This window comes from Pezoporus wallicus, unplaced genomic scaffold (genome assembly GCF_028554395.1).
Source record: "Pezoporus wallicus isolate ANWC-B61680 ecotype Strahan unplaced genomic scaffold, APGP_CSIRO_Pwel_v1 contig_2025, whole genome shotgun sequence".
NCBI classification, from domain to species: domain Eukaryota; kingdom Metazoa; phylum Chordata; class Aves; order Psittaciformes; family Psittacidae; genus Pezoporus; species Pezoporus wallicus.
The window spans coordinates 2,412,038-2,430,911 of NW_026640253.1; the positions used below are offsets into that span (position 1 = coordinate 2,412,038).

The window sequence follows — 18,874 nt, forward strand, 5'->3', positions numbered from 1 at the left end:
GATTCTCCTCTCCGTCCCTCCGGGAGCAGGGAGAGGGCAAGAAAAGGGGGGGAAGTGAGCGAACGAATTACCTGACTGGGTTTAAACCACGACAGGATTGCCTGTGGATGTAGTGTTTAATGCAAATCATGGTTTTTATTTGTTACTGAGAATCAGCTCCACCATGGGAAGTGGTGCTGCTTGGTGTAAAACTGCTGCAGTCTTTCATTTGCCTTCTTTACTGCTACCATAAATGGCCGTACTGTAAAAACATTTGTTGACTGCATGTGGGGTTTGATTATGTAGCACCTCAGCTGAAAGTTTACTTGCAGTTTCTTGATGTGGTTCATAACAGATGTGGCTTTTTGTAATGTCAGAGTAGGTATTTGCACATAAAACTGTAGTTTGTGGCGCTGTTTGTGAAGCAGATCTGAACATGAGAACAAGTCTGCTAACGCTTGTCTTTAGCATGCCTTGTTTCTGGATTTTGATAATTGAATGAGGGTGGTGCCTTTCAGGACATGCTTTTATTTTTTGCCTTAGTTATAACAGAACTGGGTTTGGGAGTAATTATAATCTCACTGAGATGAAATGGTCCTTGTGATTGAGGTAATATATTCTCTAAAAGTATAAAAAACAGGATTAACACTTAACTGCTCAGGTCCTCTAGTTCAAAGATAATGCGAAATATTAATCTAACATTATTAATGATGTAGGTGTTAAATAGTGTTGGTTATATCTATCTCTCTATTCCAAGCAAAAAGTAAGCTCTGAGTTTCCTGTATGTTTCCCTGCCCTGTGGTTTGGGGTGATGCTGACTCAGAGTGGTGCTACTCCTGCAGGTGCAGAGACAAAGGGGAAGAAACACTACGGTTAGTTTTAGTATAACCAAATATTTTGCTGGTAAATATATATATATATATTTAGATGGAAATTACTGCTTGCTTAAAAGTGTAGACTGAATAATGAAGGGAAAAGCATTTTTTATTAAACTTGAACATAAGCATGTTTTCATTGACACTCACTCTCTTCACTTTAGATTTTAAAATCACCAAGGCTGAAATCCTAGAATTGATTAAGAGCATTTGAATTGTGCTTACTGGGGCTTCCTTTTCCCCTTAGATCAGCTACCAAGCTAATTTTAGCAAGACAGTGCTTGTAACCAGTTCTGCGCTATGAAATCTTGCTCACATGTCAGATTACAGATTAGCAACTGTAAAACAAGTCATTAAGTTTCTGGTTCCTGGAGTTTGAGTCTGTACACATTTCACTGTGTGTAAGTTGTGACAATGTTGGTCATGTTGCGCTTTTGAAGTCTCCCTTAATTGGGATGATAATGCCATTCAAGAACGTGCTTCTGTCAACCTCCCTAGTAAACATTCCTGTTGTGAATGATTTCTCTTCATGACCGCCCTGCTACTGGGGTGTGCCTGTGTGCAGCCGCTTCCTCGGTGAGTGGAAGGGGGGCCATGCATGCATCCTCTGACTGGAAAACATCTCACTCTTGTTTGTTGTGTGATTCTGATGTTGCTACAACTTCATGCACACTACAAAAAATAATTTGGGTAAAATAGGTACTGCCCAGTTTGATTACCCTTCAGCTAAGAGTAAACAACTATGGTTTGGGGGTGAGTTGCACAGAAATTGTTAGGCTGTGCAGAAACTTCAGGTGCTAGTCTGCAAATTTGCTGGTTTAAAAGTGAAATCACTGATTCTGAGCAACTCTGTGCCACTGAGGCATGGATGTAAGTGTAGCACAGGTATGGGCACAGACCTCAAAACAGAGAAATAAAGCATGGGGGCTGGAGCTACTGCAGAACAGTATGCTTGGGTTGGCTTGTGGAACACACTGATGCCAGACAAAGTAGTAACTTCTAAGCCTTCCCAACCACGTGGCTGGTGGTTGTTGATTTTTTTTTTTTGGGGGGTGAGGGGATTTTTGTTGTTTTTTTTTCTTTGGTTGGTTCGTTTTTTTGTTTGGTGGTTTTTTGTGGTTTTTTTTAGCTTCTATTTTGGATAAAGTTTTCTCTAAAGTTTTCTGCATTTCTTCTAGGAACTTAAGCTAACTGTCTCTGATGTCAAAGTTCCAATACACATGGCTTTGCTTCTGAAAGGTCAGAAATTAAATACATTTCCTATTGTAAACAATCCCCGTTCACTATGCACTGTACTGGAGCTTACTACTTGATGAGAAAGCCAGTCTGAATTACACTGTTGTCAGATGTGAAGGAGCCATAACCTTTGATCTTGAAATCTACTGCTGCTGGTAGTAGGAGAGACTTATGAACACATTCTCCAAGGACATTAAGATTTAACTTCTCTGCAAATACTGATTAGGCTGGAAAGAAAAGCATTGTACTCTACTGGTATCTGTAATGGAAAATGCTCAGTATTACTTTTTTCAAAGTGGTTTGCCCAGCTGAAGCTGTGTTTCAGTTACACAAGTCCGTACTGAAGGTTCCTTGAGTTCCAAATATTGGATTTCTTATATTTTGTTCTTATAGAAACCTGGAGTTTTTGAAAATAGTGATATTAATTTGAACCACTACTTAGGAAGCAGGAGTGTCTACTTAAGTAAGACTAGCCTCTGTTTAAAATACTTGTGCTTTTTGACAGGCATCATGCCTCATGATTTCAGGCCAGCCTGCGTCACTGAAATCTGTGTCAGGTATTTCTGCTTAGATATGGGGTAGGATTTCTCCGTCTTGCTTGAGGGCGGAATAACTTACCGCATTGTTCTGCTACGTTTTGTTGACAATGACCAAGTCTGCTCTTTTTTCCTTCCCCTTTGTCAGAATGGGATCTGTTGAATGCCATGCCCAAGCAGTGAAACGAAACAAAGGGACTGCTTGTGTGCAAGGAAGATCTGAACACAATCTCTAGCATGAAAAGGCTTACATAGCCTGCCGTACCTTGGAAGAGATCCCCTTCCCTCCTTTCTGCTCTCACAAATAAGTGGTTTAACTTGATACCTTAGGTTAGATATAAGGCAAAAAAATACTCTTTTAAAGCATTTTGTTGCTTGGTTCTAAATTCCAAAGTGAGGTTATGAGTACTTGATGGGTGCGTTAAAAACCTGATGCTGAAATGTCAATCTCTTGAAAAGCTTCTTTGCAGAGGGCACATTAAGGTTATGGAGCTTGTTGCTGGACTCGGGAGTGACTGGCATGTAGGTGTTCTCTTCTCCCTGGTCCCTGTGGGGAGCCCATGTGCAGGTTCTGTCTGGAACTGCCAAATCTAAAAGTCATATTACATGGAAAAAACACGTGCTGGCCAGTACAAATTCTCCCCCTATCTGAGGTTTTACTGTTTAGCCACAGACTTCTGAGAAATGGTTCTGGGAGGCAGAAAACACATTTTCATTTAGAATACAGTGTGATGACTGATACAGATGTGCAAAAATGCTTGGTGTTGGTGTAAGTACTCCTAATTGCTGAGCTGCCATGGCTGATGGGACTGCAGCATGGAGCTCATATGTGTTGGGTCGATCAGCATGGGTTGGTGCAGCCTTCACGCCATGTCTGTTGTGGTACAAGGACAACTTAAGAAATGCCTTGTTAAAAGTTTGCATTTAGCCTGTTATTACTATTTAGCATGAACTTTTTGTTGATAGCTTGCCACCTGCAAGCTGTTTGGATACTTTTTTTCTAAGGAGAAGTTGCCTAGTATCTTGTAACTTTAATTGATTTTGCTGCACATTTTAACATGATACGTGCATCATGCAGCTTCAGATGCTGGCACTCTTGAATGGCTCGAAGTCCATTATTTCATAGGTAGGCAACCAATTCTTCCATTATCATTTAAAATTTTCATGTCTCAAAAGATTACTGCTTTGCGTATTTCACTTAGTTGAGTGAGGATTTTGGGGGAAGACTAGTAATAATTAGCCTTTCTAATGAAAATAGGTGGCTAAACACAGCTGCCATTGCAGTTGTTGGCACTTCTGGTTATGGCACTTTGAAAAATTAAATATAATAATTGTCTGTAGTCTGCAAAATGAGTCTAGACAGTCTAGTCTCAGGCTAAAAGGTTGGAGTTGAATAAATATGTAATTTAGGCAAATAAAGCTATTAGAACTGTGCTTATCTCCTGACACAATAGTTCTTATTAGATATGTGCTGTTTTGTAGCTTTTACTAAATAATTAGCTTCTAATGATCAGTCAATAAATTTTTGAAAAATAAAGTACTTCAGAGTTTGCTAATGAAGCTGAATGTTTTTATGTTGGATGTTGTCCAAGCTGGTGTTCAAAAGTTCCATGGAATCAGCTGTGGCAATAGGAAAAAAAACCCAAACAACAGCATAATTATAGGACAGGAACTAGTGTATTGCTATCTATGACTACAATGAACTTTCAGTATAAATGAGATGTATTAGCAGCTCTGAAAGTGTTATCTGAACTTTTAATTACCTGGGTGCTAGTGATTCTGTGTGGTTTTCTTTTCTGACATAATGAATGGTATGATGAAATCTGCTGGAAGCTTCAGTCTTTTGCTTCAGTCCCCGTTTGGCACTTTACATACATGCATATATAAGCCTATATGTAAGGAAATTTTTTTTTTTTTATTTATATATATCAGAGTTGGGGGGAAAAGGTGTCTTTTAGTGATATGCTGTGAGCTTTCCTGAAGTGGTTGGACATATAAAGGTGGTTTGCAGTTGGCAGTTTTTAGCAGGAAATATGAACTTGCTGGTCTCCTAATTGTGTTGCAGGCAGCAGGGGACCATGGTGGAAGATCAGAAATGGGGATGACAAAACCTCATTCTTCCACTAGTAGGAGGTTGCTAATGTAGTTTAATTGTATTTTGAAATACTACTGCAAAAACTTAATCTGAACTTGAATCATTCTAGAGAACTATAGGCTCTGGGCTTAATGGACTAGTTAACCTGGCTGTATCTCCATGTTAAACAAATTTTTTAAGAGCAATAACATGAAGAACTTATCTTCCTCAGGCTTTTTACCTGGGTGTTTCTGATGAACTGTGGTCCAAGCCCACATCTGCTTCCCAGCTGTTGCAAACCTACACAACTGACAATAGTGCCTGTCTATATAGAGAACTGAAATGTAATGGCAAATGCAGGAAAAGGCTTTTACTACTTAAAACAGATCTTTACTTCCTACTTTTAGAATTAAGGGTATTAACTTCATAAATTTTTGACCTTAGCTTGCTGTGGAGTCCCAGGGCTCAACCATTTTCAGGTACTTAAAAAAGTGAAGTAGGAGTTAGCACTACTAAAATGCACTAGTGTATCTGAAGAGAGGCTTTGTTTTACTGGCTTGTTTGGGCTAGAAAAACTTCTTACTGATTAATAGTATGGGTCCAAATGTCCATAACCTTGGCTGGACAATCCAAACAGTCAAATTAACAAGCAGTTTGTTTGCAGCTTGAACCTATTTTAAAGGTTCTGATTTGATGTGAACACCTGCACTCTCCTCAGGAGGTTGTTTTTTTTTTTTTTGCCATGGAATTAACTTTCCCAATTTGCATTTAAATTCTTCCGGTATGTTCCTCAAGGAGTTGTGAAATGGGTTCTTTATAGGCTGTAAATGCCCTAAACATGGGCTTCTTCTTAGTCTCTAGCCTGAAGTCTGTTACTGTGTTTTAGTTAGGTTTAAGTTACTGAAGTAAAGAGCTGTTTTGATTGATTGTAAGTCTTACCCTGTTACTAACATTTTTAAATGAAAAGCTCTTACGTTACATCATGTACCTCGAGGTATTCTAATGATTTCATTTGTATGTGAAAAGATATTCCACTGACTGACTTCTGCCCCACCAGGGGATTTTTTGAGTAATCTTTCTTACTTTCTTTTCACTAATAGCTATAGTCTCTGTTATCTGGTTATACACATATCCTAAAATCAGATATGTACTTTTTAAAACACATCATAGGCTTCTTGAGATAAAAACCTGCGTTCATCCTGAAGAGCTTGTGGGAACTGCTGTGCTGAAAACTGTCTGAACCTGATAAAATTTTGTGATGAAAAGACAGTATGTAGTGAATATTTTAAACATTCCTTTAATTGCAAGTAGCCAAGATCAGGAAGATTAAGCACTTGGTGTGTTCATAGTTCTTTCACATAGCATCTTGCACATTTTTTGCTTCATGTACTTACTGTGAAGCAAAAATGAAATTAAATGAAGTCAAGACTCATCTATGCTCGCAGTATAGAGTACATTTTACAGTCAGACATGTTTCGACTTGAGAAATTACATAGCTGCCTTCAAAGAATTTTGTAGGTGCTTACTGGCATTAAAAGGCATTAATTCAAGGCATTACAAAGAATTCTTAACAGACAGTGAAAGGGTATGTTCTCTGATCTACATCACCAGGAAGTAAGTATTCAAAAGGCCAAATTTTAATTCGTGTATTGCCTAAAACAGGTCTCTGTGAGCGTACTTGGTGTTTGGTGTGGTTTGGTTTTGAGAAGTTTGAGAATTAGAAATTGGAAGCAAATATTCACAGGCTGGTGAGCTGCTAATACGGAGTTGATGTACAGTGTGGAGAGCTTTAAGGGCATAACTGAAAGAAGAGGTAAGCATAGTGCAGATTCAGCTTGAATTTAAAAGATGAAAGCTGTTTTAAAACCAGTATCAGTCTGCTGGTTTTTAAAGAAGATAGTGTTTTAAAAGGTGTTTGCATGTTACGTGTATGTAACTAGTACCCACTCTATCTATAATTAGAGTCATAAAATCATAGAATCATTTAGTTTGGAAAAGACCTTTAGCATTATCAAGTTTAAGTGTTGAGGCCTGCACTAATGCTTTACAAGTTACCCAACACTATGTTTAAGCTTGGCAGGGTGTTAGCAGAAAGGCATATAACTTTTCAACAAAGTTGCTGTAACAGTTATTCCTTAAACTGTCTGTGAACTGAGAGCCTGACATAGTTATGTTTCAAGGACACTCTCTCTTCCCCAGGGAAATGTGCTGTCACTGGGGGGATTCTTAGTTTTTTTCACGGAATCTTGTAATTATCTGCCCAGCACTTAAACTCTCCAGATTTCTACATGCAAGCCTGAGCCATTTTGCAAGCAAAAAGAAGGGAGGTTCTTTCCTGTTCTGCTGCAACCCATGCAGGGTTGAAAAAGGTAAGCTGCTTTATTCTAAGTAGCATTTAGGGGAAGGCCAAAAAGTGTCAGGTAGTTTTTCAGGAGTGTTGAAAGGTGTAAAGAGCAGATGGATGTTCCCTTTCAGAGCACTCAAGTCAGTTTCATTTTAGTCTCATCTTCCTGAGTCTCGGTCCACTGTGTGACCTGCACAGTAAGTTGATGCCTCAGAACCAACTCTTAAATCCCTAAAGCGAGTTAATCCTGCTGAATTGCAGATAATATCTGTGGAATTTATTAGTGTATGGATATCTAGAGAAGCATCATGGAAGTGAGTGTTTTTATGGTTACAAAGTTCAAGTGTTCAATTAGGAAATATGAAAATTAAAGGTGTGTAGACAGGACTCGGGTATGTGTATTTGTTTTAAGATTGAAGATGGTTTATCCTCTGTGCCCTTTCTCCCCTTGCTCTATCTATCCTAACTCATGTTTCCCAACACTTGTGAGGGAAGCAAAGTTAGTTTTGCTTTTAGGCACTTCGGGTAGTGACCACAACAAAGGACATAAAGAAAAAAGCTGTGTTATATTTGGATATATGCGGTAAATATACCTGTGCGCTGAGCACAGATTTTTTAACAGTTTTCTTCATCTGATGTGCTCGTTCAGTGATCACTGTATATATGAAAGGGCAGGGAGTGGAAAGAGGAAGAGTATGTGGTCATATAATAGGGCTAACTTAGGTTTTGTTTAGCGTTTCCAGACCAGGCGCAAGTTCTTTACAATCCATGCATTGCATAAAAAGGTTAAGGGGAAGACTGGCCTAAACTTAAGTCGGATGTTGATTTTTGCATCTTACCATATCTTATTCAGTATTTAAGATCTGTATCCCTCCTGTCCTCGAGCTATGTGTCGGGGGGTAATCTGATGGAGGCGCTCTGAGGCCACAAGGGGTTATTCAAAAATATTACGTTCTCTGTTGTGTTTTTCTTGTTTAACAGAACTACTAAGATGTGATGAAGCAGGTACTTAATAATAAATATCAGTGTTATATGTATGTGTAATGCTAGTTCTTCAGGAACAAATAAAAGAACTTTTCAACTTGTATATGAATTTCCAAAGGGTTTAATTTGTATAGGGCTCATGTCATCTGTCTTTTGCTATAACTTTCTCTAGTTTAATCGTCTCCTCTCTTTGTGTCTCAGTTTTTGCTGTTCATGAAATTGTCAAGTGTTTCACATCACTGGATAATTGCAGTAACTGTAGTTACAAGTTACTATTTCCCTGGATAGCCATAACAATGCTGGCAATATACATTAGAACAGTGGGAAATAGTGTAAATGGAGGGAAGCATCAATTATTTACACACACTGCTGTCTTTTAATTTATGTTTTTTTGGAAGAAAGGAACGGGTGCTCTTAACTGTTTGTGTAATTAAAAGAAAGTAACTTTTGTATGAATATGGGATAATTGGAGTGGGATATACCTGGCCTTCTCTAGCATGATCCAGTGTTTTATTCAGTATCTCTGCAGTCTGGTCTTTTATCAGCATAGTTCTAGGCCTTTGGTCCCCACTGTCCCTGATGTTCAACACCAAAGTACTTCACCTTGTTCTACAAAGTGTGACTGTTTACGCCAGCAAAGCCTGTTCATCGCTATCTCAGGCACTTCTGTTTAAAACAGTGCTGTGTTGCTGTGGGTAGCTCCTGCAGCCTTCGTGGTGTGGTTTTGTGCAGTGTCCAAGCCCTTTGCAGAGGTGGCACTGGCTGTTGTCAACTCCAGGAGCATTAATCTCCTGCTCCCCCAACACCAACCAATTAGGCATGCCTGAAAACATGAGGTCCTAGTGAACCACCTGCTTTGGGAAGGTATGTCTTAGGTATTTAACAAGCTGGTCAAAGGCTATCTAATCAGTGGTGTGGGGGGGTTGTATTTCTTTTCCTGTGACCCAAGTACATGGGGCTCTGCAAAATACTAAATTTGTATGTTTTATTGTTTCTGTTCCTTTATTCTGGAATGCATTCTGGGTTTAATTTTGCTTCCAGAAGTAAGTACAGTTTTTTTTCCTGCGTGTTTTCCAGCGAGGCAGTTCAAATATTTCAAAAGGAATGACTTGAGGGACCTCATTTGTGATGTAAAAGGAGGTTCTTTGGTTAATCTCTTAAGGTGCTGATGCCTAATGTTGCTTTGCTTAATTACCAGTTCTTCTGGGTGGGTTGGTTCTGGACCTGGGCCAGGGTGATGCTTGAGCAAGATGGCAGGTTACTGCCACCCATTCTCTAAGAAAATGTCTGTGATGATAATTGCATTTGTTTGAATCTGTAGTAACAGGGATGGACACGTAGACTAAAACTCCTTGGAATGGTCTCTTATCTCTCTGAAGCCTGGAGAAGGGTGCAGTGTGACACTGTGGTCACGTTAGTATGGACTTGTCTCTCGTGACATTCTTTCTAGGTAGAAGAGCTAAGATGGAGGCTATAAGATTTCCATGGGTGGCAAAGCAGTGAAGCTTTCAAACAGATATATGCAGTCAGTCATTTACATCTTAATTCATATTCTGAGAAAACTTCTGTGGTGTAGCCAAGTACCTCAGACAGAAAAGGTGTCCATTTACGGTCCTACTAACTGGCCAGGACACTGGAGTCTTACACTAAGGCACTGACTTTGTGACTTGGAACAAATTCCAGAAATACTCATTTGAATGAAGAAAGCTGTTTAGAAGAGAACTTGGTCTGGTTTCTGTCTTTTTCTGGGTGAAATATTTCTAATCTGGTCATTGTGGTGTGTGATAGAGCTGCAGCTGGTATGGTTATTTGTTCTGTACCTATGGTGAGGACATGCCACTACAGATCATGAATTGAACTTTGTCTGTTGAGTGGGACAGGAGCAGACAAATGTTCTTGGTGAAGCGCAGATGAAACAAGGAAAAACGTAGAGAAAAAATGATAGTGTTAGAGATAGCCTAAAGAGAAACTGCCAAAAGAAATACTCTGTCAAGTAGCACTTACAGCCTTGGAAATGTCTTGAGATCATGTATTTTGGGTATTTGGGAATGTACTCAAGTCTAAAGCCAGAGCTTTGGCGTGTAACATTCACCAGCATGTTTGGTTTAAGTTCTAACTTACAAATTATAGCTAGGAAGTATTTTGGGCCATTTGCAATGCTGAAATTGTGGATGCTATTTAAATCCAGAGCTGGTCTGTAACTTCAGCTCGGAGGAAACCCTTGTATTTCCTTACCCTCACTCGGTTGAAACCAAAAATTTAAACATGGAAAAAATTTAAGCAACTAGTGGCTCTTTGAAATATTAAGTATATATTTAGTAAATACAAATGAAGATTATAGACACAGCAAGGATGAATATGTATTTTGGCATGTACCACTCCTTTAACTTACTCATAGTGGTGTGCTTTCATTGTGCAGGGCTGCCTTTTGTTGCATGGTCTTAAAGCTTTGTATAAAGATAAAAGGAAGCACGTTATGCAACCTCTGGACTGCAGCTTATTGCAGTTCCCTGTTGATAGTATCTGACTTCTTTCTTGCCTTAAAACTTCAATTTTGGCGCAAAAGAAATTAATCCAGTGTTTTTTCAGCTTGTGGACTGTTGATGACCTTAAAAGGCGAAATGAGAAAAGCTGCATAAAACTTGTGAAACCTGATTGGGGCTCTCCATCTTTCAATGTAAGATGTCTTTAGTTAGGTAGTTGTTTTTATTAATTTATGGAGTGGGACTCCTGAGCTTGTAAATGAGTCCAGCTAATGGAAGAATTCCCTTATGTATATTGAAGGCAGCATAACAAAGGGGGAATATGATAAACTGAAAGCACGTTTTCACATGTTCTCTTTGCCAAAAGACTTGAGTGATTGAAACAATGATTTAAGGATTACCATTACCTTAAATGGAGAAAGACTGCTAGAGCAGTGTTCAGTGTAGTAGTGTCATCTTCCGAAAGTAGAAACTCCTGCTAAGGTCAGGAGACTGTGTTTGAAATGCGTTTTAAGATGACAAGTATGTATATAGGAAGGGATTTTGGTGGTGGGTTGCCCAGTTGCAAGTGGTGTATGGTGTGGAGATGAGCTTTTTTTGTTGCTGTTGAGATTTTGTTTCAATTTTCCCCTTCTGCAAAACGGCTTGCATCCTTGGCAGACTTTCCCATCACTGGACTTGATTGTCTCAGCAGTCTTAGAAAGAGGAAACCTAGAAAACGTGTTGCATAATATTTTGGGTAAATTGAATGGTTGATGAGACTACTGGGCTCAGCTTCTTGTTTCCCTTCTTGGAGGTGGGTGGAAAAGAGCCTTGATTCCATTAGTGATTAAGGGAGTGGTGTAACAGAAGAGCGTGTTCAAATTACTATCTTCATAGAAGAAATTTAGTTTCTTCTAATTATTTCCCGCAGGCAATATCCAGCTGCAGTGGAGCCAACGAATTGTGACTTGGCTCCTATGATTCATCATAGAAACTTAACTGCTCCAGGAAGAGCAGATCTGACAAACTGGTCTGTGAGGGATCACCCTAGAGTGTTGCGGTGTCCATCTGAGACACCTGCTTTAGCTTTCTGGTAGTTTAGTATTTTAGCAGGGCGACTGACTTGAAGTGTTGGGACTTGCACATACCGCTTTCATGAAGGAGACAACAGCAGGCAGGCCTGAGTATTCACACGCTATGGTGCATGCATGCTCCTCCAATTTATCTGGCCTCGGCATCAGTTTAAAACCAGTAGGTTGGCAATGGTTTGCATCTGCTGGAATTGCATTCCTGTTGGTCTTCTAAGCAGCTTTGCTGCAAACTGCTTGACCTTTACAAAGTTATGTATGCAGGTATATAATCTTGGGCTTGTTGGGTGTGCAGGCACCTTCCTGCTGTTGCATTCAGAAGTAAAGGTACAGCCTTCTGAAGTGCTTCAGTTCTTTTAACAGTCTTACAGCAGTAAAGTCCATTTCTGTGCAGACTGATAAATACTGTGTCTGCTGCATCTAATTTTTGTAAATCAACCCTGACTGAATGAGGCCTGCAAGCTATGGTTGACGTACTCCCTGTGGCAAATAGTCCCAGTGCAATTTGGAAAGACTCCTTCAAAACCAGCAGCTGTTTCAGGCACATTAGTTTTGTCCAGTGCCTGGAGGTAAAACCACAGCGCTAATTGCCTTGTAAACCTCTCCTGGAGTGGCTGTGACAGCAGATTTGGAAGTGCAGCTCCATGGGAGGGAAGAAATTGCACATAAGTGGCCTGTTAAATGGGGGAGCTCTGGCGTCTGCTCATCCTGAATTTGAGATGTGGCTGATGCTGGATCAGGACATCTTACTCTTGTTCCATTTTTTGAGGGAGGAACCCTGTTCCATGTCTCTGTAGCTAGTCTGGCATTCTCACTTTGTGTGTAGCTTCCTTTTGTTAAACAAACAAAAAACTAAACCAAAAAGGGTGGAGGGAATCACAAAAATGCCTTGGAGATTACAGAACATGTTGCAGTTCTTGGCCCTTGGACAAATAATAAGGAAAATATGAAGAATTCCTCTGAGATTATTACGGTTTTCTTCTGACCTCTCTCAGTGAAAAGTATTGACCTTCTTGGATAGAAACTTGCTTCTTTAGGTCGTCTACTAATACTAATTCATGAGAGTGAAGTAAATTATTCCAAATTCTTCCTTTTATTTAAAACTTGGCATACTTTACCACTTTATGCATGTGAAAGGTCGGACAGTAACTCTGAATTTTGCAGGATATGGAACTGAAAGTTAAAGCAGGAGAGGGACAGGGAGTAACTTCGGAGTGTGTGCTTTTAACTTCCAGATCACAACCCTGGATTTCTAGATATACCATGTTACCTCATGGTTTGGATTTTTGTTTTCTTTTTTTTTTATAAATATCCCTTTCTCTTTCCTTAATGAAACATAAGACTTAAATTCCCTTTCTTGTGATCATTCCTTCTAAATTCAGATTTTGTAAATTATTTTATTTGCATGTTAGCATAAATGAACTCCTCTTCCATCTTTCAAAGATTGTTAAAGGCTGCAGAAGACTTGAGACCTAACTTATAGTTTACAAATAAATTAATTCCTCAAAAACTCTGTTATTAAGTTCTGGGGCTGTGGTTTGTTGGGTTTTTTGTTTGTTTTCTGTGGGTGGGGTTTTGGGAAGGGTTAGAGGGGAGAGATTGCTTGTCCTGGTGAATGTTTTAAACAAGGAGTATTTCATATCCAGAAATGACCACATTGACTTACATGTTATTAAAGGAGTGAATTGCAACATCTCGTGTGTCACAGGTATCTCTGGTGGGACAGATTGCTAAGATTTTATACTTCCTGGAGGGGAACATGGTTGTGTTTTAGTGTTATTACTAGTTAAGGGTAGCTGGTTCCACAGTGTTGCTGTTGATGCAGGGTGACTGAAACTACTGTGTAGGTGTATCCTGAGAGGTGTTTACTTAAAATGCAAAGGAGATGTGCAGAGTTGTTCAGTGTCTCTGCTCTAGGGGTCAGCAGTTTTTCAGTATGGGGCCAGATAGAATCATAGAATCATAGTTAGGGTTAGAAAGGACCTTAAGATCATCAAGTTCCAACCTCCCTGCCATGGGCAGGGACACCTCACACTAAACCATCTCGCCCAAGGCTTTGTCCAACCTGGTCTTGAACACCGCCAGGGATGGAGCATTCACAAGCTCCCTGGGCAACCCATTCCAGTGCCTCACCACCCTCACAATAAAGAACTTCCTCCTTATATCCAATCTGAACTTCCCCTGTTTAAGTTTGAACCCGTTACCCCTTGTCCTATCACTACAGTCCCTAATGAAGAGTCCCTCCCCAGCATCCCTATAGGTCCCCTTCAGATGCTGGAAGGCTGCTATGAGGTCTCCATGCAGCCTTCTCTTCTCCAGGCTGAACAGCCCCAACTTCCTCAGCCTGTCTTCATACGGGAGGTGCTCCAGTCCCCTGATCATCCTCGTGGCCCTTCTCTGGACTTGTTCCAACAGTTCCGTGTCCTTTTTATGTAATGGACACCAGAACTGCACACAATACTCCAGGTGAGGTCTCAAAAGAGCAAAGTAGAGGGGCAGGATCACCTCCTTTGACCTGCTGGTCATGTTCCTTTTGATGCAGCCTAGGGTACGTTTGGCTTTCTGGGCTGCAGGGGCACACTGCTGGCTCCAGTTCATTTTCTCATCGACCAACACCTCAGATCTCAATGAATAGGTCAACAGCAACCTGTACATAGTCCTCCTGTAGCCAACTGCGTGATGATGAGTTTGTGTTATGTATAGTATACATAGCTGGTGAAGTGTGCTACAACTGGTGATGTGTTCCTCCCAGTAAGGCAGCTGCAGCTGGATTGAGGAGCTTTGCGGGGGAGCCCATGTCCACACTGTTAGACAAGAAGCCTAGTGCAGATGTGCCCAAATGGTGGGAGTCAGCTGGGTGCAGTCAGGACAGAGCACTGCAGCCAGCCTCCGTGGGCAACTCCAAATTGAAACTGGAGAAGAACAAATATGTCCGTACTAGTAAATCTGTATCTGCAAGAACTGAGTTCACTCCGTTCTGTACTGGCTGTGATGTGTCTGGAGTAGGTTAGTGGGCTAGTGCTGTATTGCACACTTTCTCTATCCCCCTGCAAGTTCACACTTGTGAACTTGCCTTTGATAAGTTTAGAGGAACAGAGTAGTGTCTTGTTGGTATTTCTGAATTTGTGTGATGGGAAAGACACTTCAGAGAGAACTCTTAATTCTGACATGAATATGGAGATGCACCCTATTTTTGGTGATGTCTTCTTAATACAAGAACAACACCCCTTATTTTTGCTTCCTAGGAGCCATTATGTAGTTTTAAAGCATTCCTATTTCCTTACTGGCTTACAGGACTGAGTAATGTACTCAGATAGTATGCCTTCAGTTACGGTGGCTTTCATCTAGGTGTGTACATGCCCAGTGTGCTTGATTTCTGAACTGTCAGGGTATACACGTCACCAGTGCCTGCTTCATTGGGCACAGAGGGGAGGAACTTGATCAGAATTCAGATTTGTTACGCCAGCGTGCTTTAGCTTTGGGTGAAAATAACTTTGCTGTAGCTGCATGCGAGCTAAAAAGTCTTCCTTTGAAATCTAACCTTGTTGTCCTCAGATAGTATTGTTACTCCAGTATTTGATACTGGTTCACCCAGTCTCTAGAAAAGATGTACCAGGATGTGCTTTGCTCTGCAGTTTGGGTGATAAACAACAGACTGGCAGTATCTGGTAGAGCCTTGTGCTGAGGGAATGAGTGACACAGGCGTTCCATGGATTTTTCTGCTTTCAGTAGTTGTCTTTTAGAAGGGGGTGTGTGCTTAGTCATTTAAACTAGGAGAGAAATCCTGGGAACAGGAATAATCCACTAAACTTTATTCACCTTACAAAACAAGTGCTGTTTGTGCTGCAGGGAGCTGTTGCTAGAAATTGTTATAAAACTGCTAGGGAATCCTAAAAACAGCTGGGAAAATCCTGGCACTTACAAATTACTGGCTCTGGGAGCAGGAGAGGAAATCCTGGAAACTTTTGAGAATTCCCAGAAATTCAAAACCTTATCAGAAGTTCAGAGAAACTTAGCAGTTACTAGAGACCTAAAGAGCCACTAGAAACTGAAAATTCTAGGAGTTACCAGAAGTCTCGAGAAAATGCTAGAAATTCTGTGGGAATCCAGTAAGTTCAGTGGCTCTGCTAGTAATATCTACAGTTTATGGGTGTTTGCTAGGAATACGGAAGCCATTAACTGTAACTCTTGTGGTAGAGTGGCGAACAGTTGTACATGGGTAAAACCTGCTCATCTTCCCAAAGCTGCCAAGCGTACGGTTTTAGCATCTTACTCGATAAGTGTTCTATATGTGCTTCCCTTACACACAAACTTGTTTTATTTTCTGCAGTCCTATTTTGTTACGGATTATGATCCAACAATTGAAGACTCCTACACCAAGCAATGTGTGATAGATGAGAGAGCTGCGCGCTTGGACAGTAAGTAGCCTTGCTAAAGCGTGGAACTGACAACCTGTAGCTGTTGTTTACATCTATATGCATAAACTGTAATGCAGGTAAACAACTGTGCAGCATGTGGGGTTTATGTAAGTGTGTGGCTTATAAAAGCTACCTACCTCTGTTTTATTAGTAAGATACCCTGGATCTGAAGTGCTTATGCCTTCAGTATGTGTGTCTATCTTTAAAGCAAATTGGACATTTTTTTTGAAGAATTATTCCCAAATCCATAGCATCTACAAAATTAGGAGAATTTATGTGACTCTTGGCAGCTACCTGGGTGACATGGTGGAGTGAAAAGCCCATCACTTGAGTGTTGTGTGCAGTCTCTTCCAAATGCAATATAAATGCTTTGCTTTAAAAGTTTCAGTTCTCCCTTGCCAGTGATTTCTTTAAGGACAAATCAGCACCTCAACCAAGTCTCTATAAGCATTTTCCAGCTGTTTCAGCTGGTTGTGAATTAGCCAAAGTCCACCAAGCTTTGTTATTCAGTTTGTTTGGTAGGTCTTGAATTGTTCAGTCAGTCCAAGAACTTGTTGGGAATCTTAGCAAAAATCTGATAGATTTTTCTCTGTTAGAGGTGATTTCTGCTTAGTTATGATGGGCAGGAGAGGCTATAATTATATTAGAAAGGATTTTTTTTCTTAGTCTATACTCTTAAGAGCATGAACTATAGTAATCAGTGTTTTGCGTATGTTCAGTTCTGGATACAGCAGGACAAGAAGAATTTGGAGCTATGCGTGAACAGTACATGAGGACAGGGGAAGGTTTCCTGCTTGTTTTCTCAGTCACTGACAGAGGAAGGTAAGCCTGATGTCAAGTTATTAAACAAATTGTAGCTAATCTTAAATTATTGTCCTTTATAATCCTAGTGGTTATCCTTTATTGATAATCTCAAACAGAAACATTGAGTATGCGTTCACTTTTAGATTCCACAGTGTGACACTCGGCACTGATGAAAACCCATTTTAAACCAGTCACTTATTGAAAGTATCAGTCTGTTGGAATAGAGGACTTGAAAGCATGCACACGTGCACAAAAAAAAAGGCAATTCTATTCAAGCGCTCTATTGCAGTCCGGAATTCCAGCTTCCTGGGAGCGACAGAAATTTAAATTAGATGTCTGATCAGTTCTTAGAAATACTCCCTCGCTGTGTGCTTATCAATGTCAGGTGTCTGGCTCTGGATTTCTGAACGGGTTATCCAGTTCAGAGTGTGTCTCTGCACTCTTTTGCAGGCAGTGCTCACTCTTATTCCCCTGAATTGACCAGAAGCTGCATAGCTGTTTGACTGTGGAGTTGAGATGAAACATCTTTTTAGAAGCTCACAGAGATTGGTCAGGAAGCTCCTGATCATTGTAAGAGTAGGAAAGTTCCATGTATATACAGACAATCACTTAATGTTTTGGTTGTGATCTTCCTCCATTGAGCTTATCAGATACGTAGTAATAAAGAAGTGCTCAGGGATCTGTCCTTCTACTTGTTTCAAGTTGCAACAGGAGAGCAATAAAATGATAAAAAAAAGTCTGTTTTCCTCCCTCTTCCCCCACTTACAGATTCAGTCTAGGCTCTGATATGTTACTTCTGATCTTACTAACAGCTCTATCAATGAGAATTAAGATAAATATTCTATGGAGCATGAGCATGTTTCCATTGAATGTGTATCTTACACTTAATGCTGCTAAATGTATAAATTTATCTTGATGTACCATCCAGAAGAGACTGGGTCTGTGGATTTAGGACATACTGAGCACTTGTGTTAGCATAAATATTTTTGTTACAGAGGACTGTAGGGTTTTTTGAAGTCATCATGTAAACTCCTGGTTTGTGTAAAAATCTTAAGTTTTTGTTTGCTCTTCTGGCTAAAGGTCTGCCTTGATTTTAAGCAGGTCTTGACACATTAAACTTGCATATCGTTCTCTTCTCTGAAATCCTGCAAAGACTTCTGAAAAGCAGAGTTTTCATTTTTGTTTTGATATCCATTTGATTCGAGACTTTCCTTGCCTGTCAATGAAGTATCTGCTAGCAGTGTCTGTTCTGCTTGTGTGATGGAAAATAATTCTGAAGCAAGAAGAAACCTAGAGGACTTAGTTGGTAACTTTCAACTCTCTCGTTGCTACAGACTTCTGAGCAGAGTATTAAAACAGCATATCTAAATGGAGTTGCAACCATGCTTAGTGGCATACCTTCCTTCTAATTCACCTTTCTTTTCATGATTGCAGTATATGGATTGTGTGGATTGACATTGTCATGGCTGACTGCATAATTATTATTTTTTTTTGTAATGCAATTTTCTTACTGATAAATCATCTTGCTTTTAAATTTTTAGCTTGCAATCTAAGTGTAAATGGCTTCAGACTCTATGCCTGGAATTAAATACAGTGCTTGGGAGGTCTGTGCTCCAAAGGATATGTGATTGCCTGCAAGTATCTGTGATGAAGCTCGTTATGCAGTGACATAGCTTTGATAGTGTTTACTTGAAAGCAATTATTTATTTATCCAGCCCTCCCTCTGCCTCCAGAAATCCTTGTTTAGGCCAGAATTAACTTGTTTTATGTACAGTTTTTGTAGCTTTCTGCTTTGCTCACTTAAGTACTTCTGGATTATTCCTTACTGCTTGAACAGCATCAGTACCTGGTATAACTCAATAACTGGAAAGCACTCTGGTCACTTAGCCCTGCCATTTTTCTGTTTTTCAAGAAATAAAATTGTCCAGCTTTGATAGGTTTCCTCAAGTTTCCCAGAAGTAGCTGTGGAGGTTGCCAGCTGAAATGCTGATCACCAGGGTCTGTAGACTGTAACTGGGATATTCTAGCTTGAGTCAGTATCCATAGAATGGACTGTGGTCTCTTGATTCTC

At 40.1% G+C, this 18,874-nt stretch overlaps 1 protein-coding gene across 1 annotated transcript in view; it reads left to right on the forward strand.

Moving 5' to 3' along the window:
• RRAS2 (RAS related 2) overlaps positions 1-18,874 on the forward strand; it is a 44,581-nt gene that overhangs the window by 15,699 nt on the left and 10,008 nt on the right. Inside the window, exons 2-3 of the mRNA XM_057418162.1 lie at positions 15,912-15,999; positions 16,719-16,821. Of these exons, the coding sequence (XP_057274145.1) occupies positions 15,912-15,999; positions 16,719-16,821 (191 nt within the window). The remainder of the gene's footprint in view (positions 1-15,911; positions 16,000-16,718; positions 16,822-18,874) is intronic.